The 27531-nt window shown below is 42.5% G+C and overlaps 1 protein-coding gene across 3 annotated transcripts in view; it reads left to right on the top strand.

The window, feature by feature from the left end:
* Positions 1–1186: 1186 nt before the first annotated feature.
* LOC115191636 (neuronal acetylcholine receptor subunit non-alpha-3) overlaps positions 1187–27531 on the top strand; it is a 30551-nt gene continuing 4206 nt past the window's right edge. For 2 of the 3 annotated variants that reach the window (XM_029749431.1, XM_029749430.1), the window contains exons 1-8: positions 1187–1613; positions 14065–14216; positions 16441–16485; positions 21466–21575; positions 22593–22724; positions 25303–25406; positions 26819–27096; positions 27351–27531. The exon at positions 27351–27531 is cut by the window's right edge and continues 10 nt beyond it. In XM_029749431.1, the coding sequence (XP_029605291.1) occupies positions 1550–1613; positions 14065–14216; positions 16441–16485; positions 21466–21575; positions 22593–22724; positions 25303–25406; positions 26819–27096; positions 27351–27531 (1066 nt within the window). In that variant the 5' untranslated portion in view covers positions 1187–1549. Of the gene's footprint in view, positions 1614–14064; positions 14217–16440; positions 16486–17085; positions 17116–21465; positions 21576–22592; positions 22725–25302; positions 25407–26818; positions 27097–27350 lie in introns of those variants that run through there. The other variant, XM_029749432.1, reaches the window with a different exon arrangement.

The raw sequence follows: 27531 nt of genomic DNA, 5'->3' as shown, positions 1-27531 counted from the left end.
ATAGCCTTCATTTCTCAGAACAAGAATAGACTGACGAGTTTCAGAAGAAAGGTCTTTGTTTCTGGCCATTTTGAGCCTGTAATTGAACCCACAAATGCCTACGCTCCACATACTCAACTAGTCTAAAGAAGGCCATTAAATTGCTTCTTTAATGAGCACAACAGTTTTCAGCTGTGCTAACATAATTACAAAAGGGTTTTCTAATGATCAATTAGCCTTTTAAAATGATAAACTTGGATTAGCTAACACAACGTGCCATTGGAACACAGGATTGATGGTTGCTGATAATGGACCTCTGTACGTCTATGTAGATATTCCATTAAAAAATCTGCAGTTTCCAGCTACAATAGTCATTTACAACATTAACAATGTCTACACTGTATTTCTGATCAATTTGATGTTATTTTAATGGACAAAAAAATTTGCTTTTCTTTCAAAAACAAGGACATTTCTATGTGACCCCAAACTTTGAACAGTAGTGTATATATGACTCTGCTGTAGCCGAACGGTGCTTTGAGAGGTCTTGTAAATAGTCTATACTGTAGCCTAATGGTGCCTTGAGAGGTCCTGTAAATAGTCTATACTGTAGCCTAATGGTGCTTTGAGAGATCCTGTAAATAGTCTATACTGTAGCCTAATGGTGCTTTGAGAGGTCCTGTAAATAGTCTATACTGTAGCCTAATGGTGCTTTGAGAGGTCCTGTAAATAGTCTATACTGTAGCCTAATGGTGAGGAGTCACAGTGACTGGGAATTTACTTCCATGGGGATTCTCACTGCTTGTAACACCGTGTGTGCGTGTGCGTGTGCGTGAGCTTGAGTGTGTGCGTGTATCAGTGGCCCCTTTAGGTCGCTGGTGGTCCTGGGCCATTTCTCATTAAAATGTGACTGATGATTCCTGAAGGGATTGGATGGTTTTGTAAAATGTGTGACCTACAATTAGGCTGTAACTTACATTCATAGATACTTCATAAATAATGAATCCAACACAACTTTTGTTGGCTACTGAATGTTGTAATTTAGGGTAGTCCGTGATAGTCTACCCAGGAGGAGTAGGACCTCCATTCTACCCCGGTACCGCCATATTCCTCCGTTATTATAGAACACACATACGCCACGCGCACCCTTGTCTCCATCCAGCCGTCTCTCCTCCCTCATCTGCCGCTGGGCCAGCCCCCCTACCGAACACCGGATTTTGAGCGCGTGCACCCGGTCGGCTTGCTCGAGCGTGCACACTGGGACACAAATTGAAACCCTTAGGGGAAACCCAGAAATAAGAAGTCCTGCCGCTGTAAAACAGTTGTTGTCGGACATAATGGAGAAACAGCAGCGTCGTTTTCTGCCCTGTCCGTCCTTCATAATTTAATCGTTACATCGTTCCGAAGCGGGCAAAGCACGTCCCGTTGTTATACTAGTCTAGGCTACGGACCGACTGATTACTGTTCCCGTGCAAAGTGATACGGACGGATTTGTGTAGGCAGGAGATGATATAACGCACCTTGAAGACGACTAGAACGAGAACGGGTAACTGGAGCCGCGCGAACAGGAAGCATGAAGTTTGCGGTCGCAGTGTTGTGGCTGTTGTGGTTCTCGGTCGGCGATGCCACTATTGAAGGTAGGCATAAGAGATACGGAATAAGCAATGCTACAGAAACTGCAGAGACTAATATACAGCGGGTTGAGTTAATAGTTCTCTATGAATGTATTGTTGTTCTATATAGGCAGCCTGACGTTCAGCCTGCCGCAGGGTCCACTTCCAAATGTCCATGATCAGATAGGCCTATTGATTTGATTTCAAACGGGACACAGAACCGCTAGACAAACCGTCCCATTCTCTCCCACCAATGCAGTGCCAATAAACCGTTAGGTTTATCAGTTAGATCAGGTGAAGGAAATGTAGGCTATACAGCTGCAGAAAATGATTTATTTAACGGGTGGGTGTGTAGCGCCCTCCCTGGGTCGAGTAAAGGACTCGTCCCCCTTGAATACAAAACATAAGACAATAACGTTGATTGTTCAATGGGAGTAAACAAACAAACAAATAAACAATTACAAAGGCGCCTACAGCTGTTGCCGATCCTAAGTTAAAAATGAGTCTACCTACTGTTGTGTTGCTTGACTCAAACCATGCGTTACATAAAGCCTGTACTACACTTTGTCTGCATAGTTTATGTCAGGCCCATGTGACAATATAGAGGGCTCGGTTCAGTTCACTTCTCTGTTTAGTCCACTCAGCGTTAGCTGTGAAAGTGTTATCTATATTTCTTCCATAGTATAGTAGACTGTGTTACACACAGTAATAGATATATAGAATATTATAGATTGTAACACACAGTAACATATAGATGGGATATGATAGATTGTAACACACAGTAATAGATAGATGGGATATGATAGATTGTAACACACAGTAACATATAGATGGGATATGATATATTGTAACACACAGTAACATATAGATGGGATATGATAGATTGTAACACACAGTAACAGATAGATGGGATATGATAGATTGTAACACACAGTAATAGATAGATGGGATATGATAGATTGTAACACACAGTAACAGATAGATGGAATATGATAGATTGTAACACACAGTAACAGATAGATGGAATATGATATATTGTAACACACAGTAACAGATAGATGGGATATGATAGATTGTAACACACAGTAACAGATAGATGGGATATGATAGATTGTAACACACAGTAACAGATAGATGGGATATGATAGATTGTAACACACAGTAACAGATAGATGGGATATGATAGATTGTAACACACAGTAACAGATAGATAGAGTATGGTTGAGGGTGTGTGTGTCACTGTGTGTGTCAATGTTTGTGTGCGCTTGTGTGTGTGTGTGTGTGTGTGTGTGTGTGTGTGTGTGTGTGTGTGTGTGTGTGTGTGTGTGTGTGTGTGTGTGTGTGTGTGTGTGTGAATCTGCTACCTCCCGAGCCTTTATACCACTCTAATCTGGGAAGTGGAGTCGTTGCATCAAACAGATATAAATCCTCACTGTCAACACAGCCACTGTGTGTTTGTGTGTGTCCTTGTGTGTGTGTGTGTCCATGTGTGTGTGCACCTGTGTGTGTGTCCATGTGTGTGTGTCCTTGTGTGTGTGTACCTGTGTGTACCTGTGTGTACCTGTGTGTGTGTGTGTCCATGCGTGTGTGTACCTGTGTGTGTACCTGTGTGTACATGTGTGTGTGTACCTGTGTGTGTGTCCATGTGTGTGTGTACCTGTGTGTACCTGTGTGTGTGTCCGTGTGTGAGCAGTCGGCCCCCAGTGCTGTTCTAAGATCAGCTCTCTGTGCCAAACCCCTGACCTCGAACCACCAGGAGTCAAATAACAATCTGACCCCAGATACAGTATGCTGCTAGGAAACAGCACAACCTGTCTGGCACAATGTGCACGCACACACACACACACACACACACACACACACACACACACACACACACACACACACACACACACACACACACACACACACACACACACACACACACACACACACACACACCTCGAGGGAGGATGAGAGATGAGGGACAGGGTTAATCTTTTTGAAAAGTGTTACATTCCTCTGGGGTCCTTGCCCCTTTGAATTTTGGGTAAACAACAGTTGAGACGGAGAGTTTGAGTATACCTAGAGGTCAAAGGTCTATATCTGGAGACCGTCTGTGTGTGTGTGTGTTTTACATTGTAGCAGACTGACCTTTTGTATGCTCACAGTTACAGTCATTGTCCATGGTGCTGAACTCTCCTGTTTTACATTGTAGCAGACTGACCTTTTGTATGCTCACAGTTACAGTCATTGTCCATGGTGCTGAACTCTCCTGTTTTACACCGTAGCAGACTGACCTTTTGTATGCTCACAGTTACAGTCATTGTCCATGGTGCTGAACTCTCCTGTTTTACACCGTAGCAGACTGACCTTTTGTATGCTCACAGTTACAGTCATTGTCCATGGTGCTGAACTCTCCTGTTTTACACCGTAGCAGACTGACCTTTTGTATGCTCACAGTTACAGTCATTGTCCATGGTGCTGAACTCTCCTGTTTTTCACCGTAGCAGACTGACCTTTTGTATTCTCACAGTGCTGAGGCTATTTCCTCACTTTCCAAACCCAGAGATTCTCTAATTAAAGGGGTAATCTGCAGTTCTGACATCCATCTTTGGACTAAATTATTGATATGTACCCATTGATTCTTGAAGAATTCTAATGTTGGAACCCACAATATAAGCTTGTTCTACTCCAATGTTTGTTAACAAAAGGAAATGTATTCTATCTATAATTGTGATGTCATGGACGGTCAGTCTTTGCATCCATAGCTCTGTTTATGAATATGAGAGTGTTTACATTTCTCCAGCCCCACCCTATCGGTTTTGGCCCATCCAGCATATAGATAATACTCAGACATCAGGTATACATAGTGTTTTCAGTCATAACTATTATCGATCCTGAGCTTTGTCAGTCCCACTCCTCAGCTACCCTCAAACCCTCCCATCTATCTCCGTAGATATTTACAGAACAGGGGCGGGGAAAACACTATGTTGTTGTTCCAACTGCTGATTTCCCCTTTAAGGACCTCTAGACTCTTTGTAACACTTCTTTCATGTAAATGTTGGATCAGGGTTATTACATGTGTTTGTAGCGGGTGGTGGGATTCTATTCATGTTTGGGGGGGGGAGAGAGCTGATCCTATGTTTGTTGTAAGAGTAACTTTTTACCTAGTCAGAGCTTAATTCTAACTTAAGCTCAACACTGCAATGGCCCACCTGGGTGATACATGGCTGCCGTTTTGTGTCCACAATGTCCCACATCAGCAGTTTCACTGCATGAGGTGACAAAACCCATTCACCTAATTGCAACTGGGAGAAGATGTTTTGCAATGAGCCTCGGTGTGAAAGGGTTCATGACTTCTCACACTGACATGTAGCTGTGTTTCTATCTGTTCACTTCTCCAGCGCATTTACGCCTCCCAAATGACACCCTATTCCCTGTATCGCCCCATAAGGCTCTGTTCAAAGTAGTGTACTATGTAGGGAATAGGGTGGCATAAGGCTCTGTTCAAAGTAGTGTACTATGTAGGGAATAGGGTGGCATAAGGCTCTGTTCAAAGGAGTGTACTATGTAGGGAATAGGGTGGCATAAGGCTCTGTTCAGAGTAGTGTACTATGTAGGGAATAGGGTGGCATAAGGCTCTGTTCAAAGTAGTGTACTATGTAGGGAATAGGGTGCCATTAGGGGCGCAAACATTGTTTCCATCTCCCCTCTCGGTGGTAGGGACCGTCATGGCTCTATTGTGAGCAGATGGTGCCAGGGTCATGCGGCCGTACCAATTATACCCCCCCCCCCCCCCCCAACACAAACACACGAAGTCTCAGTCAAAGTCTAGCCGGTAAGAGACTGTAGATTCAACATCGGATTTCACATCTAGACTTTGATATATGATGCAATGCAAAGCAATAACAGTCAGGTATTCAAGAACACACACACACATATACACACACACACTCACATGCACGCACTCACACGTACAGACACACACACACAGACACACACACACACACACACACACACACACACACACACACACACACACACACACACACACACACACACACACACACACACCGTGAGGTAGAAGCTCCAGTATAAGCTGAACTGTAGCTTTACTGATTCCATCTCCTATTACAGAGACAAGACAACCTCCAGACTATTCCCAACAGAGGACTTTACTGATTCCATCTCCTATTACAGAGACAAGACAACCTCCAGACTATTCCCAACAGAGGACTTTACTGATTCCATCTCCTATTATAGAGACAAGACAACCTCCAGACTATTCCCAACAGAGGACTTTACTGATTCCATCTCCTATTACAGAGACAAGACAACCTCCAGACTATTCCCAACAGAGGACTTTACTGATTCCATCTCCTATTACAGAGACAAGACAACCTCCAGACTATTCCCAACAGAGAACTTTACTGATTCCATCTCCTATTACAGAGACAAGACAACCTCCAGACTATTCCCAACAGAGAACTTTACTGATTCCATCTCCTATTACAGAGACAAGACAACCTCCAGACTATTCCCAACAGAGGACTTTACTGATTCCATCTCCTATTACAGAGACAAGACAACCTCCAGACTATTCCCAACAGAGGACTTTACTGATTCCATCTCCTATTACAGAGACAAGACAACCTCCAGACTATTCCCAACAGAGGACTTTACTGATTCCATCTCCTATTATAGAGACAAGACAACCTCCAGACTATTCCCAACAGAGGACTTTACTGATTCCATCTCCTATTACAGAGACAAGACAACCTCCAGACTATTCCCAACAGAGGACTTTACTGATTCCATCTCCTATTATAGAGACAAGACAACCTCCAGACTATTCCCAACAGAGGACTTTACTGATTCCATCTCCTATTACAGAGACAAGACAACCTCCAGACTATTCCCAACAGAGGACTTTACTGATTCCATCTCCTATTACAGAGACAAGACAACCTCCAGACTATTCCCAACAGAGGACTTTACTGATTCCATCTCCTATTACAGAGACAAGACAACCTCCAGACTATTCCCAACAGAGGACTTTACTGATTCCATCTCCTATTACAGAGACAAGACAACCTCCAGACTATTCCCAACAGAGGACTTTACTGATTCCATCTCCTATTACAGAGACAAGACACCCTCCAGACTATTCCCAACAGAGGACTTTACTGATTCCATCTCCTATTACAGAGACAAGACAACCTCCAGACTATTCCCAACAGAGGACTTTACTGATTCCATCTCCTATTACAGAGACAAGACAACCTCCAGACTATTCCCAACAGAGGACTTTACTGATTCCATCTCCTATTACAGAGACAAGACAACCTCCAGACTATTCCCAACAGAGGACTTTATTGACCTATCACGGATGGGAATGGTCTAAAACAGAATAGAAACATGGAATGAAGGTATGATAAATACAATTACTGCAACAAACATGTAAAGGATATAATATTGGAAGAAGACAATAGCAATAGGTAGTAGCAATAACAGAGGACTGTAGAAATACACTGCCACAGTGAATGGTAGGCTATTACATAGTAACAGGCAATAACAGAGGACTGTAGAAATACACTGCCACAGTGAATGGTAGGCTATTACAGAGTAACAGGCAATAACAGAGGACTGTAGAAATACACTGCCACAGTGAATGGTAGGCTATTACAGAGTAACAGGCAATAACAGAGGACTGTAGAAATACACTGCCACAGTGAATGGTAGGCTATTACATAGTAACAGGCAATAACAGAGGACTGTAGAAATACACTGCCACAGTGAATGGTAGGCTATTACATAGTAACAGGCAATAACAGAGGACTGTAGAAATACACTGCCACAGTGAATGGTAGGCTATTACATAGTAACAGGCAATAACAGAGGACTGTATGAAACGGATAACAAATAGATCATCGAAAATACTGGCTAGTTATTACTGACAGTAATATAAGTAATAACACAATAGTAACAATATGGAGAAACTAAGCAACACCAGCTATTAGCACACGATGCTACAATAACACCAGCTATACTAGCACACAATGCTACAATAACACCAGCTATTAGCACACAATGCTACAATAACACCAGCTATACTAGCACACAATGCTACAATAACACCAGCTATACTAGCACACAATGCTACAATAACACCAGCTATACTAGCACACAATGCTACAATAACAGCAGCTATACTAGCACACAATGCTACAATAACAGCAGCTATACTAGCACACAATGGTACAATAACACCAGCTATACTAGCACACAATGCTACAATAACACCAGCTATATTAGCACACCATTTTTTTAATTGAACCTTTATTTAACCAGGCAAGTCAGTTAAGAACAAATTATTATTTACAATGACGGCCTAGGAACAGTGGGTTAACTGCCTTGTTTGGGGGCAGCATGACAGATTTTTACCTTGTCAGCTCGGGAATTCGATCTAGCAACCTTTCGGTTACTGGCCCAATGCTCTAACCACTAGGCTACTTGCCGCCCAATGCTACAATAACACCAGCTATTAGAACACAATGCTACAATAGGAACAGCTATACTAGCACACAATGCTACAATAACACCAGCTATTAGAACACAATGCTACAATAGGAACAGCTATACTAGCACACAATGCTACAATAACACCAGCTATTAGAACACAATGCTACAATAGGAACAGCTATACTAGCACACAATGCTACAATAACACCAGCTATTAGAACACAATGCTACAATAGGAACAGCTATACTAGCACACAATGCTACAATAACACCAGCTATACTTGTCACGTCCTGACCAGTAATAGGGGTTATTTGTTATTATAGTTTGATCAGGACATGGCAGGGGGTGTTTGTTTCATGTGGTTTGGGCTATGTATTTAGGTAGAGGGGTATTTGTTTTATATGGTTCGGGGTGTGTGTGTATGTAGAGGGGTGTTGGATGTATGTGTTCCGGGGTTTTTGGTTTATCTCGTCCGAGTTTCCGGCAACAGTACCTCGTCCAGAGTGTCCAGTACCTCGTCCAGAGTGTCCGGCAACAGTACCTCGTCCAGAGTGTCCAGTAACAGTGTCTAGTCCGGCACCGAGTGAGACGGCCTACAGTCCGGCACCGAGTGAGACGGCCTACAGTCCGCCACCGAGTGAGACGGCCTACAGTCCGGCACCGAGTGAGACGGCCTACAGTCCGGCACCGAGTGAGACGGCCTACAGTCCGGAACCGAGTGAGTCTGCCTACAGTCCGGAACCGAGTGAGTCGGCCTACAGTCCAGAGCTCCCAGAGCCCAGTCCAGGGTCTTCAGTGACTGGCCTCAGGCAGAGGTATGCAGTGGGGTGGTTTGGTCCGGTAGGGGATTAAGGCCTGAGCCTAAGCCACCTCCACTGTAGGAGGTTTGGGGAGGGGGGTGTAGCACAGGAGCCGTCGGTGACGGCAGCCACCCTCCCTTCCCTCCCTTTAGATTTGGGATTTATTTTTGGGGGGTCATTTTTGGTTATTTGTGTGAGGTGCATCCAGGGTCTGCACGTTTGGGGGGGGGGGGGTACTGTCACGTCCTGACCAGTAATAGGTGTTATTTGTTATTATAGTTTGGTCAGGACGTGGCAGGGGGTGTTTGTTTCATGTGGTTTGGGCTATGTATTTAGGTAGAGGGGTATTTGTTTTATATGGTTCGGGGTGTGTGTGTATGTAGAGGGGTGTTGGATTTATGTGTTCCGGGGTTTTTGGTTTATGTTCTTGTTTTGTATTCTAGGGTTTCTATGTTGTGTATTTCTTTGTTGGCCTGGTGTGGCTCTCAATCAGGAACAGCTGTACATCGTTGTTTCTGATTGAGAGTCATACTTAGGGAGCCTGTTTTCCACCTGTCCCTTTGTGGGAGATTGTTTTTGCACTGCTGTGTATAGCCTGTGAAACTGTCGTACTGTCGTTCTTTGTTTATTGTTTTTTCGTGTTCACCTATAAATAAAATAATGATGAGCACGCAACCCGCTGCGCCTTGGTCTCTAACCTACGACACCCGTGACAATACTAGCACACAATGCTACAATAACACCAGCTATACTAGCACACAATGCTACAATAACAACAGCTATACTGGCACATAATGCTACAATAACACCAGCTATACTAGCACACAATGCAACAATAACACCAGCTATACTGGCACACAATGCTACAATAACACCACCTATACTAGCACACAATGCTACAATAACACCACCTATACTAGCACACAATGCTACAATAACAACAGCTATACTGGCACACAATGCTACAATAACACCACATATACTAGCACATAATGCTACAATAACACCAGCTATACTAGCACACAATGCTACAATAACAACAGCTATACTGGCACATAATGCTACAATAACACCAGCTATACTAGCACACAATGCTACAATAACAACAGCTATAATGGCACATAATGCTACAATAACACCAGCTATACTAGCACACAATGCTACAATCACACCACACACACACATACACACACGCATGCACACTCTCTCTCTGGGCTACAGGAAACATACAGTGTGATTTATTTATTGCTATTGCCAGGGTTGGTGATAGTCTTCTGCTGTCCCATCCATAAAGACATCACCAGGATAGAAGGGCACACACACATGTGCATGTGAATACACAACACACACACACAACACAACACAACACAACACAACACAACACACACACCATCCACATGATGGAGAGTCCCACTCACCACTGCCATACAGACTACAGCTACAGTGCTGTTGATGACTGCAGTTATTCTGTTGATGTATTAGTTCATCTCCTGTAGTTATCATGGCCCTTCAGAGAGATAGGGGTGTGTAGGGCAGGAGGGCCGTTGATTGGTGGTGGATAGAGAAGGTAAAGGACGCATACATTTGAGTCAGTCTCCTTTAGTCAATTAAAAGAATGGCAGACTCGTAAACAACACATGCTGGGCCTCTTACAGCGTTCATCTCTCTCTCTCTCTTTCTCTCTCTCTCTCTCTCTCTGGCTCTGTCTCTCTGCCTCTCTCTTTCTCTGCCTCTCTCTCTCACTCTCTGCTTCCCTCTCTCTCTCTCTCTCTCTCTCTCTCTCTCTCTCTCTCTCTCCCTCGCTCTCTGGCTCTGTCTCTCTGCCTCCATCTCTCGCTCTCTGCCTACCTCTCTCTCCCTTGCTCTCTGCTCCTCTCTCTCTCTCTCTCTCTCTCTCTCTCTGGCTCTGTCTCTCTGCCTCTCTCCCTCTCTTTCTCTGCCTCTCTCTCTCTCTCGCTCTTTGCTTCCCTCTCTCTCTCTATCTTTGCTTCCCTCTCTCTCTCTATCTCTCTCTCCCTCGCTCTCTGCTCCTCTCTCCCTCTCTCTCTCTCTCTCTCTCTCTCTCCCTGCCTCTCTCTCTCTCCTTCTTCCTCTCTCTCTTTCCTCTGTCTCAGAGACAATGAATGTGGTAATGTGAGGCTAGTGTTTTGGGTCCCTCTGTTTCTGTCCTCTTATCTGCTCTCTCCACATCCCTCCCTCTCTCTATTCATTTTTTCACACTCCATATCCTTCTCTCTCTATTCCACACCAGGGGCTCAGTCACAGCCAAACACCACACACTAATACCAGTGAGCTCTCAAAGCATTTAACACAATCCGTGTGTGTGTGTGGTTGTGTGTGTGTTTGTGTTAAGTTACTATCATTCAGCTCTCTGTGGCTAAGACTAACATAGACTGTAACACTCACTACTCGAACCATGTAATGTAACATTGAGTGTATGTATCTCTCTCTAGTGTAGAACCATTCTGACCACTATGGTGTCTAAAGAGTTGATGATGATGTCATGTTATTATAGTCTAAAGGGTTGATGATGATGTCATGTTATTCTAGTCTAAAGAGTTGATGATGATGTCATGTTATTCTAGTCTAAAGGGTTGATGATGATGTCATGTTATTATTGTCTAAAGGGTTGATGATGATGTCATGTTATTATTGTCTAAAGGGTTGGTGATGATGTCATGTTATTATTGTCTAAAGAGTTGATGATGATGTCATGTTATTCTAGTCTAAAGGGTTGATGATGATGTCATGTTATTATTGTCTAAAGGGTTGATGATGATGTCATGTTATTATTGTCTAAAGGGTTGATGATGATGTCATGTTATTATTGTCTAAAGGGTTGGTGATGATGTCATGTTATTATAGTCTAAAGGGTTGATGATGATGTCATGTTATTCTAGTCTAAAGGGTTGGTGATGATGTCATGTTATTATTGTCTAAAGGGTTGGTGATGATGTCATGTTATTATAGTCTAAAGGGTTGATGATGATGTCATGTTATTATTGTCTAAAGGGTTGATGATGATGTCATGTTATTATAGTCTAAAGGGTTGATGATGATGTCATGTTATTATTGTCTAAAGGGTTGATGATGATGTCATGTTATTATAGTCTAAAGGGTTGGTGATGATGTCATGTTATTATAGTCTAAAGGGTTGATGATGATGTCATGTTATTATTGTCTAAAGGGTTGGTGATGATGTCATGTTATTATAGTCTAAAGGGTTGATGATGATGTCATGTTATTATAGTCTAAAGGGTTGATGATGATGTCATGTTATTATTGTCTAAAGGGTTGATGATGATGTCATGTTATTATAGTCTAAAGGGTTGATGATGATGTCATGTTATTATTGTCTAAAGGGTTGGTGATGATGTCATGTTATTATAGTCTAAAGGGTTGATGATGATGTCATGTTATTATTGTCTAAAGGGTTGGTGATGATGTCATGTTATTATAGTCTAAAGGGTTGATGATGATGTCATGTTATTATAGTCTAAAGGGTTGATGATGATGTCATGTTATTATTGTCTAAAGGGTTGATGATGATGTCATGTTATTATAGTCTAAAGGGTTGATGATGATGTCATGTTATTATTGTCTAAAGGGTTGGTGATGATGTCATGTTATTATAGTCTAAAGGGTTGATGATGATGTCATGTTATTATTGTCTAAAGGGTTGATGATGATGTCATGTTATTATCTGTACTTCACTCTCTATTCTCTAGTACTTCTTTACACGTATTAATCATATGTCCACTTCCATCAGGATGATATGAGCTCCCTCTGTCTCTTTGTCCTTGGCATCACACACACACACACACACACACACACACACACACACAAACACACACACAAATAATTAGTCAGTCTGAGCTCCACATGTATTTTAGGTAAAGGAAATGAAACACGTACTTCCTGCTTCCTTCATATTGTGAGGCAGTACTATATATAATCTGTTAGGACAGGGTTTTAGTGCTTCACTGTGTCATGTCCAGTGGATGAGTGAACACGTCGCTCTGTGCTCGACTAGAATTCCTGGGCGATCGTCTCCTTGTCCGAAGTGATCATGTCAGCGTGATCATTTCGTCAGTCTCTGAGCCATGGCCAGCTGTCTCTCTCTCTCTCTGTGTGTGTGTGTGTGTGTGTGTGTGTGTGTGTGTGTGTGTGTGTGTGTGTGTGTGTGTGTGTGTGTGTGTGTGTGTGTGTGTGTGTGTGTTCATGCCGTACTCTATCTCTGAATGCCTCTACCTTAGTGAGACCCTTTCTCTGTTGCTTTGGTTTTGTTTCTATAAAGACATTTTCCTTGTTAACTAACCCTCTCAATTCAATTCAATTCAAAGGGCTTTATTGACATGGGATATTTGCCAAAACAAGTGAAATAAACAATAAAAATGAACAGTAAACATTCCACTGACAAAAGTTCCAAAAGAATAAAGACATTTCAAATGTCATATTATTTATATATACAGTGTTGTAACGATGTGCAAATAGTTAAAGTACAAAAGGGAAAATAAATAAGCATAAATATGGGTTGTATTTACAATGGTGTTTGTTCTTTATTGGTTGACCTTTTCTTGTGGCAACAGGTCACACATCTTGCTGCTGTGATGGAACACTGTGGTATTTCCCCCAGTAGATATGGGAGTTTATCAAAATCGGATTTGTTTTCAAATTCTTTGTCGATCTGTGTAATCTGAGGGAAATATGTGTCTCTAATGTGATCATTCATTTGACAGGAGGTTAGGAAGTGCAGCTCAGTTTCCACCTCATTTTGTGGGCAGTGTTGCACATAGCCTGTCTTCTCTTGAGAGCCAGGTCTGCCTTCAGCAGCCTCTCTCAATAGCAAGGCTATGCTCACTGAGTCTGTACATAGTCAAAACCTTCCGTTTGGGTCAGTCACAGTGGTCAGGTATTCTGCCACTGTGTACACTCTGTTTAGGGCCAAATAGCATTCTAGTTTGCTCTGTTTTTTTTGTTAATTCCTTCCAATGTGTCAAGTAATTATCTTTTCATTTTCTCATGATTTGGTTGGGTCTAATTGTGTTCCTCTCTCTCTCTCCTCTCTCTCTCTCTCTCTCTCTTCATCTATCTATCTATCTATCTATCTATCTATCTATCTATCTATCTATCTATCTATCTATCTATCTATCTATCTATCTATCTATAGCTCCAGAGGAGTTTGTGTCTCTGGCTGAGCTGGAGGATGCCTTGTTGAGGAACCTGTTTAGAGGGTATCAGAAATGGGTCCGACCCGTTCTGCACGCTAACGACACCATCACAGTACGCTTCGGACTCAAGATCTCACAGCTGGTGGACGTGGTGAGAACTGACACGCCTTACTGTCCCCTGGGAGATGAATACTCTGAACAGTCACATTCCATCACCTCATCCTCACAAATCAGACAGAGGGAGGGAGGGAGGTGGGGGAGAGAGATTCATGGGGAAGAGAGAGGGAAGGAGAGGAGAGAGGGAGGGAGGGAGGTGGGGGAGAGAGGGAAGGATGAGAGGGGAGAGGGAGACGGGAGCTGGGGGAGAAGGGGTGGAGGTGGATGGAGAGAGGAGATGAAGATAGCCAGGACAGAAGACGTTGGAGGAAATGTTCCTGTCCTACTGTGTTACCATGGTGCTGATCTGTCCTACTGTCTTACCATGATCCCGCTCTGTTCTACTGTCTTACCATGGTCCTGATCTGTCCTACTGTGTTACCATGATCCCGCTCTGTTCTACTGTCTTACCATGGTCCTGATCTGTCCTACTGTGTTATCATGGCCCTGATCTGTCCTACTGTGTTACCATGGTGCTGATCTGTCCTACTGTCTTACCATGATCCCGCTCTGTTCTACTGTGTTCCCATGGCCCTGATCTGTCCTACTGTCTTACCATGGTGCTGATCTGTCCTACTGTTTTACCATGTTGTTGATCTGTCCTACTGTCTTACCATGGTGCCGATCTGTCCTACTGTTTTACCATGGTGCTGATCTGTCCTACTGTCTTACCATGGTGCTGATCTGTCCTACTGTCTTACCATGGTGCTGATCTTTCCTACTGTCTTACCATGATCCTGATCTGTCCTACTGTCTTATCATGGTGCTGATCTGTCCTACTGTCTTACCATGGTCCTGATCTGTCCTACTGTCTTACCATGGCCCTGATCTGTCCTACTGTCTTACCATGGTGCTGATCTGTCCTACTGTCTTACCATGATCCTGATCTGTCCTACTGTCTTATCATGGTGCTGATCTGTCCTACTGTCTTACCATGGTCCTGATCTGTCCTACTGTCTTACCATGGCCCTGATCTGTCCTACTGTCTTACCATGGTGCTGATCTGTCCTACTGTTTTACCATGGTGCTGATCTGTCCTACTGTCTTACCATGGTGCTGATCTGTCCTACTGTCTTACCATGGTGCTGATCTGTCCTACTGTTTTACCATGGTGCTGATCTGTCCTACTGTCTTACCATGGTCCTGATCTGTCCTACTGTGTTACCATGGTCCTGATCTGTCCTACTGTCTTATCATGGTCCTGATCTGTCCTACTTTCTTTCTATGATTCTGCCCTGTCCTATTGTCTTACCATGGTCCTGATCTGTCCTACTGCCTTGCCATGATCCTGATCTGTCCTACTGTGTTACAGTACATTTCAGCATCATGGACATCTCTGCCATCCTCCTATACCCTGTCTCTCTTTCCCCCGTTTCTCTCTCTGGTGGAGTTGGTTACTGGAGGTTTTTTTGAGAAGAGGGGATGACAGGAGGACAGGAAGACAGGTAAAGGGAAGGAGGAGGGGAAATGAGAGAAAGGTGGTTAATTTGACAGCAAGGGAAGATACAGGGAGGAGAGAGAGGAGAAGAGTGGAGCGAGGGTTATCCTAAAAGGAGGGAGGAGTAAAGGTTAGGAGAAAATATGGTTACTCTGAGAGGAAGCAGTGAGGAAAGGGGGAGAGAAGAAGAGAGGAGGTTTTAAAGTGTCCTCTCTCACCCTCTTGCTCTCTTCTCTCCCTCTCTTCTCTCTCTCTCTGTCTCTAATGGGACCATTGGGCCGAGAGGAGCTAGATAGCATCCATTATTTACACTGACCTCCACAGACACACACACACAAACGTACATGCACACACAGACACACACACACACACAAGCACACGCGACCACTCTCTCTCTCTCTAAATTGTTCTCTGTCCCTGTCTCATTTGTTCCTAGTCCTTGTGTGGCAGTCACACACTCCTCTCTCACATTCCTGTAATGACTACATACTGCCACCTTGTGGTCATTTAACCAAAATGCACCAATCTACCTAAAACCCACCTTTGACCACTGATTCAGTCAGGTAGACATTCAGCCATTCTGCCCCACTGCCTTTCTGGGACACAGAGAAAACACGACATGTGTGCCATGGATTTTCACTCCAGTCTAATTTGACTGACATCCTTCCAAACTTCTTCAACTTCTAATCATGCATTCTGTCTTTCATCAGAAACTTTGCTTTTAGTAATGCAGACATTGTTCATAATGCATATTCCTTCTCTTCTCCTCTTGTTCTGACAGGATGAAAAGAATCAGCTGATGACTACTAATGTCTGGCTATGGCAGGTAAGGACCAATCAGCTGATGACTACTAATGTCTGGCTATGGCAGGTAAGGACCAATCAGCTGATGACTACTAATATCTGGCTATGGCAGGTAAGGACCAATCAGCTGATGACTACTAATGTCTGGCTATGGTAGGTAAGGACCAATCAGCTGATGACTACTAATATCTGGCTATGGCAGGTAAGGACCAATCAGCTCATGACTACTAATGTCTGGCTATGACAGGTAAGGACCAATCAGCTGATGACTACTAATGTCTGGCTATGGCAGGTAAGGACCAATCAGCTGATGACTACTAATGTCTGGCTATGGTAGGTAAGGACCAATCAGCTGATGACTACTAATGTCTGGCTATGGTAGGTAAGGACCAATCAGCTGATGACTACTAATGTCTGGCTATGGCAGGTAAGGACCAATCAGCTCATGACTACTAATGTCTGGCTATGACAGGTAAGGACCAATCAGCTCATGACTACTAATGTCTGGCTATGGTAGGTAAGGACCAATCAGCTCATGACTACTAATGTCTGGCTATGGTAGGTAAGGACCAATCAGCTCATGACTACTAATGTCTGGCTATGGTAGGTAAGGACCAATCAGCTGATGACTACTAATGTCTGGCTATGGCAGGTAAGGACCAATCAGCTGATGACTACTAATATCTGGCTATGGTAGGTAAGGACCAATCAGCAGCATCTCTACTGTAGTTTGAACATAAAAAAGCCTCTGTTTTTAATGTTGTAATGTTAATGCTTCAACAATGTCTTCATAGAGCTTCACTTGTTTCCAGAAGACTTCAATATGGTGTTGTATTTATGTAGCAGTTTTATACCTCAGCAGTTCATGCCTGTATTGTCACTATCACTGTCTTCAAACTCCCTGTCATAAATGAGCCAAGGGGCAGCGTGCATGTACTTCCACATCTCTAATGGAAGTGAAACCTTTCACAAAAACCAGGTAAACAGAAATCAAACGTGACGCAACTGTGGCGCACACAAACATTCACAGAAAATAATAATTACCCACAAACACAGGTGGGGAAAACAGCTGCCTAAGTATGATCCCCAATCAGAGACAAGGATAAACAGCTGCCTCTGATTGGGAACCATACTAGGCCAACAAAGAAATAGAAACATAGATATGCCCACCCAAGTCACACCCTGACCTAACCAAATAGAGAATAAAACAGATTCTCTAAGGTCAGGGCGTGACATGTATTGGTATTATTGTAATGTTATGTTATAATGTTATGTTATAAAGGTAGTGTATAATGTTATGTTGTAAAAGTAGTCTATAATGTTATGTTGTAAATGTATGTTATAATGTTATGTTACAAAGGTATGTTATAATGTTATGTTGTAATGGTATGTTATAAAGGTATGTTATATAATGTTATGTTATAATGTTATGTTATAATATTATCCCAGAAACCCTAGACCCACTCCAATTTGCATACCGCCCAAACAGATCCACAGATGATGCAATCTCTATTGCACTCCACACTGCCCTTTCCCACCTGGACAAAAGGAACACCTATGTGAGAATGCTATTCATTGACTACAGCTCAGCGTTCAACACCATAGTACCCTGAAAGCTCATCACTAAGCTAAGGAACCTGGATCTCACCTCGTGGAGTTGCAGTGATTATGAGAACGGTGAGGAATCAGCCTAGAACTACACGGGAGGATCTTGTCAATGATCTCAAGGCAGCTGGGACCATAGTCACCAAGAAAACAATTGGTTACACACTACGCCGTGAAGGACTGAAATCCTGCAGCGCCCGCAAGGTCCCCCTGCTCAAGAAAGCACATATACATGCCCGTCTGAAGTTTGCCAATGAACATCTGAATGATTCAGAGGACAACTGGGTGAAAGTGTTGTGGTCAGATGAGACCAAAATGGAGCTCTTTGGCATCAACTCTACTCGCCGTGTTTGGAGTAGGAGGAATGCTGCCTATGACCCCAAGAACACCATCCCCACCGTCAAACATGGAGGTGGAAACATTATGCTTTGTGGGTGTTTTTCTGCTAAGGGGACAGGACAACTTCACCGCATCAAAGGGATGCTGGACGTGGCCATGTACCGTCAAATCTTGGGTGAGAACCTCCTTCCCTCAGCCAGGGCATTGAAAATGGGTCGTGGATGGGTATTCCAGCATGACAATGACCCAAAACACACGGCCAAGGCAACAACGGAGTGGCTCAAGAAGAAGCACATTAAGGTCCTGGAGTGGCCTAGCCAGTCTCCAGACCTTAATCCCATAGAAAATCTGTGGAGGGAGCTGAAGGTTCGAGTTGCCAAACGTCAGCCTCGAAACCTTAATGACTTGGAGAAGATCTGCAAAGAGGAGTGGGACAAAAATCCCTCCTGAGATGTGTGCAAACCTAGTGGCCAACAACAAGAAATGTCTGACCTCTGTGATTGCCAACAAGGGTTTTGCCACCAAGTACTAAGTCATGTTTTGCAGAGGGGTCAAATACTTATTTCCCTCATTAAAATGCAAATCAATTTATAAAAATTTTTAAATGCTTTTTTCTGGATTTTTTTGTTGTTATTCTGTCTCTCACTGTTCAAATAAACCTACCATTTAAAATTTTAGACTGATCCTTTCTTTGTCAGTGGACAAAGGTACAAAATCAGCAGGGGACCAAATACTTTTTTCCCCCACTGTATTTCCCTCATTAAAATGCAAATCAATTTATAACATTTTTGACATGTGTTTTTCTGGATTTTTTGTTGTTTTTCTGTCTCTCACTGTTCAAATAAACCTACCATTAAAATGATAGACTGATCATTTCTTTGTCAGTGGGCAAACGTACAAAATCAGCAGGGGATCAAATACCTTTTTCCCTCACTGTACATACTACCTCAATCAGCCTGACTAACCGGTGTGTGTATGTAACCTTGCTACTCTTATTTTGAAATCTCTTTTTACTGTTGTTTTATTTCTTTACTTACCTACACACACACACACACACACATACCTTTAAAAAATAAAAATAAAAATTCCCTATTGGTAAGTAAGCATTTCACTGTAAGGTCTACACCTGTTGTATTAGGCGCACGTGTCACAGCTGTCGAAAGGATTGGACCAAAGTGCAGCGTGGTTGTAGTTCCACATTTTATTAAATCCGTGAAACTTTGCAATACATAAATAACTGAAATGACAAAAACAACAAACCGTGACGCAGAGAGAAACAAACACTACTCAAAATATAATCACCCACAAAACCCATAAAGAAAAACCCCTACTTAAATATGATCTCCAATTAGAGACAACGAGGACCAGCTGCCTCCAATTGGAGATCATCCCAAACAAGCCAACATAGAAATACAAAAACTAGAACCTAAGAACATAGAAATAGAAAACATAGAAAAACACAAAACACCCCCTGTCACGCCCTGACCTACTCTACCATAGAAAATCACATCTTACTATGGTCAGGACGTGACAAATAACATTATAACATCAAATCAAAGTTTATGTTATAATGTTTTGTTATAAAGGTATGCGATAATGTTATGTGATAATGTTATGTTGTTATGTTATGTTATAAAGGTATTTTTAATTTTATGATATGTTATAATGTTAAGCTATATTGTTATGTTGTTATGTTATGTTATAATGTCATGTAGTGTTATGTTATTTTCTAATGCTATGTTATAATGTAATGCTATATTGTTATGCTAAAATGTAATGCTATTGTAACGGTTGTCGTCGGGAATGGAGGACCAAAACGCAGCAGGAATGTGGATGCTCATCTTGTATTTATTTTTAAAATAAAGTGAACACCAAAATAACAAAAACGAAGAACTCACGAACAACAAAACAGTCTTGTCATGCACACTCAGCAAAACAAGAAACAATCTCCCACAACACCAAACCAAACAATTACCCATATATAGGACTCTCAATCAGAGGCAACGAGAAAGCACCTGCCTCCAATTGAGAGTCCAACCCCCATCAACCTAAACATAGAAATACAACAAACCAGAAAGAACATAGAAATACAAAACATAGAACATAGACCAAAACCCGGAAATAATAAATCAAACACCCTACTACATAAATCACCACCCCAAACCACATAAACAAAATACCCTCTGCCACGTCCTGACCAAACTACAATAACAAATAACCCTTCTACTGGTCAGGACGTGACAGCTATATTGTTTTGTTATGTTATAATGTTATGTTATATTGCTATGTTATGTTATTTTGTAATGTTATGTTATAATGTTATGCTATATTGTTAGGTTATATTGTTATGTTATGTTATAATGTAATGCTATTTTGTATGGTGTGTTATAATGTAATGTTATTTTATAATTGTATGTTATAATGCCGTGCGGCAGGTAGCCTAGTGGTTAGAGCGGCAGGTAGCCTAGTGGTTAGGGTGTTGGGCCAGTAACCGAAAGGTTGGTGGATCGAATCCCTGAGCTGACAAGGTAAAAATCTGTCGTTCTGCCCCTGAACAAGGCAGTTAACCCACTAGGCCGTCATTGTAAATAAGAATTTGTTCTTAATAACTGACTTGCCAGGTTAAATAATAGAATGTTATAATGTATTGTTATGTTATTTTATAATGTATAATGTTATAATGTAATGTTATGTTATAATGTTATTTATAATGTTATGTTATAATGTAATGGTATATTGTTCTGTTATAATGTAATGGTATATTGTTCTGTTATAATGTAATGGTATATTGTTCTGTTATAATGTAATGGTATATTGTTATGTTATAATGTTATTTTATAATGTTATGTTATAATGTAATGGTATATTGTTCTGTTGTAATGTAATGGTATATTGTTCTGTTGTAATGTAATGGTATATTGTTATGTTATAATGTTATTTTATAATGTTATGTTATAATGTAATGGTATATTGTTCTGTTGTAATGTAATGGTATATTGTTCTGTTATAATGTAATGGTATATTGTTATGTTATAATGTAATGTTTTATGTTCTGTAGGAGTGGGTAGATGTGAAGCTCCAGTGGAACCCAGATGAGTATGGAGGAATCACCTCTATCAGAGTTCCCTCTGAAACAATATGGCTGCCGGACATCGTCCTCTATGAGAAGTGAGTGCACACTACTTCCTGCTTCCTATGGGCTCAGCTCTGTGTTTTCAGACTCTCTTTGATACTTTATTGTCCCTGAAAAATCAATGAATGCCTTCTTAGAACCTGCTTTACAGTTTAGACGCTTGTAACTCTTCACTCTAATTTATAACATAGTGTATAACATAGTACTTCTGATGACTTTTCTTCCTCTTCACTTCATTAATCTTAGCAGGGTTAGCATGGAGGTCTATTATAATCATTTATGTTAGCAGGGTTAGCATGGAGGTCTATTATAATCATTTATGTTAGCAGGGTTAGCATGGAGGTATATTATAATCATTTATGTTAGCAGGGTTAGCATGGAGGTCTATTATAATCATTTATGTTAGCAGGGTTAGCATGGAGGTCTATTATAATCATTTATGTTAGCAGGGTTAGCATGGAGGTCTATTATAATCATTTATGTTAGCAGGGTTAGCATGGAGGTCTATTATAATCATTTATGTTAGCAGGGTTAGCATGGAGGTCTATTATAATCATTTATGTTAGCAGGGTTAGCATGGAGGTCTATTATAATCATTTATGTTAGCAGGGTTAGCATGGAGGTATATTATAATCATTTATGTTAGCAGGGTTAGCATGGAGGTCTGTTATGATCTAGTATCGTTTTAAGAAAACCAGCGCTAACACAGCATCCTGCAAAGTTCAGCTGGTTCTTTTTAATAAGCTCATCGTCTTTTGTTGTGTGCTTTAAAATGTGTCTAATAAACAAAACTCACCAACTAACTTCCCCTCCCTCCCTCCCTCCCTCCCTCCCTCTTCTCACCCCTCCCTCACTCACTCCCTCTCTTCACCACCCCCTCCCTCCCTCTCCTCACACCTCCCCTCCCTCCCTCCCTCTCCTCACACCCTCACACCTCCCCTCCCTCCCTCCCTCTCCTCACACCTCCCCGCCCTCCCTCCCTCTCCTCATACCTCCCCTCCCTCCCTCCCTCCCTCCCTCCCTCCCTCCCTCCCTCTCCTCACCCCCCTCAGTGCTGACGGGCGTTTCGAGGGCTCTCTGATGACCAAAGCCATCGTGAGGTCAGACGGGACAATCAGGTGGACCCCGCCGGCCAGCTACAAGTCTTCATGCACCATGGACGTCACCTTCTTTCCCTTCGACAGGTGGGACTGACCGCTGGACACACACACACACACACACACACACACACACAAACGCTCACACGCACACAACATACACACATGAACACACACGAGCTCACGCACCGCACACATAAACACTAACATGGAAGCACATACACACAGACACACACACACACACACTAATCAACTAATCAATCCATCAGTCCTACCTGTCGGATGGGAAGAAGGTGACATCCATGATTATCTCTGTTTTACTATATCACTTTATCCATGATCTGTTTTACTATATCACTTTATCCATGATTATCTCTGTTTTACTATATCACTTTATCACTATCATTTACAAGATTTGTTGTGTCACTTCTCCTTTATCACTCATTCTCCCCTTCCCCTTGGTTGGTTGATTGATTGGTTGATTGATTGGTTGGTTGATTGGTTGATTGGTTGATTGGTTGATTGGTTGATTGGTTGGTTGATTGGTTGATGATTGGTTGATTGGTCAATTGGTCGATTTGTTGATTGGTTGATTGATTGAGATGTGACTGGTGTATTTGCCTCTGCGGTCAGCTGTTAAAAAAACAACCTTTTAAAAAAATATATAACTTTTTTGTTACTTTACAATATAAATACTTTAATATAAAGTCAATTTAACAATACAGACTGAACTGCAGTCACCACAGACAGAATATTTTCCCCTCCCAAATACAGTGAGGGAAAAAAGTATTTGATCCCCTGCTGATTTTGTACATTTGCCCACTGACAAAGAAATGGTCAGTCTATAATTTTAATGGTAGGTTTATTTGAACAGTGAGAGACAGAATAACAACAAAAAAATTCAGAAAAACGCATGTCAAAAATGTTTTCAAATGATTTGCATTTTAATGAGGGAAATAAGTATTTGACCCCTCTGCAAAACATGACTTAGTACTTGGTGGCAAAACCCTTGTTGACAATCACAGAGGTCAGACGTTTCTTGTAGTTGGCCACCAGGTTTGCACACATCTCAGGAGGGATTTTGTCCCACTCCTCTTTGCAGATCTTCTCCAAGTCATTAAGGTTTCGAGGCTGATGTTTGCCAACTCGAACCTTCAACTCCCTCCACAGATTTTCTATGGGATTAAGGTCTGGAGACTGGCTAGGCCACTCCAGGACCTTAATGTGCTTCGTCTTGAGCCACTCCTTTGTTGCCTTGGCCGTGTGTTTTGGGTCATTGTCATGCTGGAATACCCATCCATGACCCATTTTCAATGCCCTGGCTGAGGGAAGGAGGTTCTCAACCAAGATTTGACCGTACATGGCCCCGTCCATCGTCCCTTTGATGCGGTGAAGTTGTCCTGTCCCCTTAGCAGAAAAACACCTCCAAAGCATGTTTCCACCTCCATGTTTGACGGTGGGGATGGTGTTCTTGGGGTCATAGGCAGCATTCCTCCGCCTCCAAACACGGCGAGTTGAGTTGATGCCAAAGAGCTCCATTTTGGTCTCATCTGACCACAACACTTTCACCCAGTTGTCCTCTGAATCATTCAGATGTTCATTGGCAAACTCAGACGGGCATGTATATGTGCTTTCTTGAGCAGGGGGACCTTGCGGGCGCTGCAGGATTTCAGTCCTTCATAGTGTGTTACCAATTGTTTTCTTGGTGACTATGGTCCCAGCTGCCTTGAGATCATTGACAAGATCCTGCCGTGTAATTCTGGGCTGATTTCTCACCATTCTCATGATCATTGCAACTCCACGAGGTGAGATCTTGCATGGAGCCCCAGGCCGAGGGAGATTGACAGTTCTTTTGTGTTTCTTCCATTTGCGAATAATCGCACCAACTGTTGTCACCTTCTCACCAAGCTGCTTGGCGATGGTCTTGTAGCCCATTCCAGCCTTGTGTAGGTCTACAATCTTGTCCCTGACATCCTTGGAGAGCTCTTTGGTCTTGGCCATGGTGGAGAGTTTGGAATCTGATTGATTGATTGCTTCTGTGGACAGGTGTCTTTTATATAGGTAACAAACTGAGATTAGGAGCACTCCCTTTAAGAGTGTGCTCCTAATCTCAGCTCGTTACCTGTATAAAAGACACCTGGGAACCAGAAATCTTTCTGATTGAGAGGGGGTCAAATACTTGTTTCCCTCATTAAAATGCAAATCAATTTATAACATTTTTGACATATGTTTTTCTGGATTTTTTTGTTGTTATTCTGTCTCTCACTGTTCAAATAAACCTACCATTAAAATGATAGACTGATCATTTCTTTGTCAGTGGGCAAACGTACAAAATCAGCAGGGGATCAAATACTTTCCCCCTCACTGTACAGACAGAACTGCAGTCACCACAGACAGAATGTTTTCCCTCCCCAATACAGACAGAACTTCAGTCACCACAGACAGAATGTTTTCCCCTCCCCAATACAGACAGAACTGCAGTCACCACAGACAGAATGTTTTCCCCTCCCCAATACAGACAGAACTTCAGTCACCACAGACAGAATGTTTTCCCCTCCCCAACACAGACAGAACTGCAGTCACCACAGACAGAATGTTTTCCCCTCCCCAATACAGACAGAACTGCAGTCACCACAGACAGAATGTTTTCCCCTCCCCAACACAGACAGAACTGCTCCATGAAGTTTGGCTCGTGGACCTACGACGGCAACATGGTCGACCTGGTCCTTGTCGACCACTACGTCGACCGAAAGGACTTCTTCGACAACGGTGTGTAGGAAAAATACTCTTGAAGTAAGATGTCTTGCTACTCCAAAAGCTTCAGAAGTCAAGCAACAAGTTAATTGTTCTAACTACAATAATATCTCACGGTATACAGTGTATAGAAGGAAACGCAAAGTGGTTTCGTTACCAGTTAATACATGTCGGTTAGAGACGCCATTTCTACAAGAAACAGCAGGGTGGTGGTAACTAACCCGGTTTGTCAGTCAATTCCCACCAAAGTTAATGAAGACATTAATCAGTATGACAGTGTCCTGTCTCTTTATGTCCAATGTGAATGTGGTCCAGTTAATGAAGACGTTAATCAGTATGACAGTGTCCTGTCTCTCTATGTCCAATGTGAATGTGGTCCAGATAATGAAGACGTTAATCAGTATGACAGTGTCCTGTCTCTCTATGTCCAATGTGAATGTGGTCCAGTTAATGAAGACATTAATCAGTATGACAGTGTCCTGTCTCTCTATGTCCAATGTGAATGTGGTCCAGATAATGAAGACGTCAATCAGTATGACAGTGTCCTGTCTCTCTATGTCCAATGTGAATGTGGTCCAGTTAATGAAGACGTTAATCAGTATGACAGTGTCCTGTCTCTCTATGTCCAATGTGAATGTGGTCCAGTTAATGAAGACATTAATCAGTATGACAGTGTCCTGTCTCTCTATGTCCAATGTGAATGTGGTCCAGTTAATGAAGACGTTAATCAGTATGACAGTGTCCTGTCTCTCTATGTCCAATGTGAATGTGGTCCAGATAATGAAGACGTTAATCAGTATGACAGTGTCCTGTCTCTCTATGTCCAATGTGAATGTGATCCAGTTAATGAAGACGTTAATCAGTATGACAGTGTCCTGTCTCTCTATGTCCAATGTGAATGTGGTCCAGTTAATGAAGACATTAATCAGTATGACAGTGTCCTGTCTCTCTATGTCTAATGTGAATGTGGTCCAGTTAATGAAGACGTTAATCAGTATGACAGTGTCCTGTCTCTCTATGTCCAATGTGAATGTGGTCCAGATAATGAAGACGTTAATCAGTATGACAGTGTCCTGTCTCTCTATGTCCAATGTGAATGTGGTCCAGTTAATGAAGACATTAATCAGTATGACAGTGTCCTGTCTCTCTATGCCCAATGTGAATGTGGTCCAGATAATGAAGACGTCAATCAGTATGACAGTGTCCTGTCTCTCTATGTCCAATGTGAATGTGGTCCAGTTAATGAAGACGTTAATCAGTATGACAGTGTCCTGTCTCTCTATGTCCAATGTGAATGTGGTCCAGTTAATGAAGACGTTAATCAGTATGACAGTGTGCTGTCTCTCTATGTCCAATGTGAATGTGGTCCAGTCACCCACTAACAACATTAAAGGTAACATACAATCACTGATCCAATTCCCTTACAGGTGAATGGGAGATCCTCAACGCCACCGGCGCCAAGGGCAGCCGGCGGGACGGTATCTACTGGTACCCCTTCGTTACCTACTCCTTCATCCTCAAGAGGCTTCCCTTGTTCTACACACTCTTCCTCATCATCCCCTGTCTCGGTCTGTCCTTCCTGACCGTGTTGGTGTTCTACCTCCCGTCTGATGAAGGAGAGAAGTTGTCTCTGTCCACGTCGGTCCTGGTGTCTCTCACCGTGTTCCTCCTCGTCATAGAAGAGATTATACCTTCCTCCTCCAAGGTCAGTGGAGGTCGCTGGGTGTCTGTCTGTGGAATGCTCTTCTATGACGTTTTGAGCCGTTTTAAACTACTTTGCCAAGTTGAGCTGTACTACAGGGTCGGCCATTGTTGTTGGTACGGTACTGGAAATGACCATGTGACAAGAGAAAGGGAGTCCAGTACGGTTCAGGTTGGCCCTGTCGTGGGAGTCAGTTATTGGTGTACTCTTCAGAGATGTGATATCATCAACATGTTGTTTATGTATTTATCACCAAGGTGATCCCTCTGATTGGAGAGTACCTCCTCTTCATCATGATCTTCGTCACCTTCTCCATCATCGTCACGGTGTTTGTCATCAACGTCCACCACCGCTCCTCAGCCACCTACCACCCCATGGCCCCCTGGGTAAAAAACCTCTTCCTCCAGAGGCTACCCAGACTGCTTTGCATGAGGGGAC

Source organism: Salmo trutta, chromosome 4, assembly GCF_901001165.1.
Source record: "Salmo trutta chromosome 4, fSalTru1.1, whole genome shotgun sequence".
NCBI classification, from domain to species: Eukaryota; Metazoa; Chordata; class Actinopteri; order Salmoniformes; family Salmonidae; genus Salmo; species Salmo trutta.
This window is presented reverse-complemented; position numbering and strand designations above follow the sequence as displayed.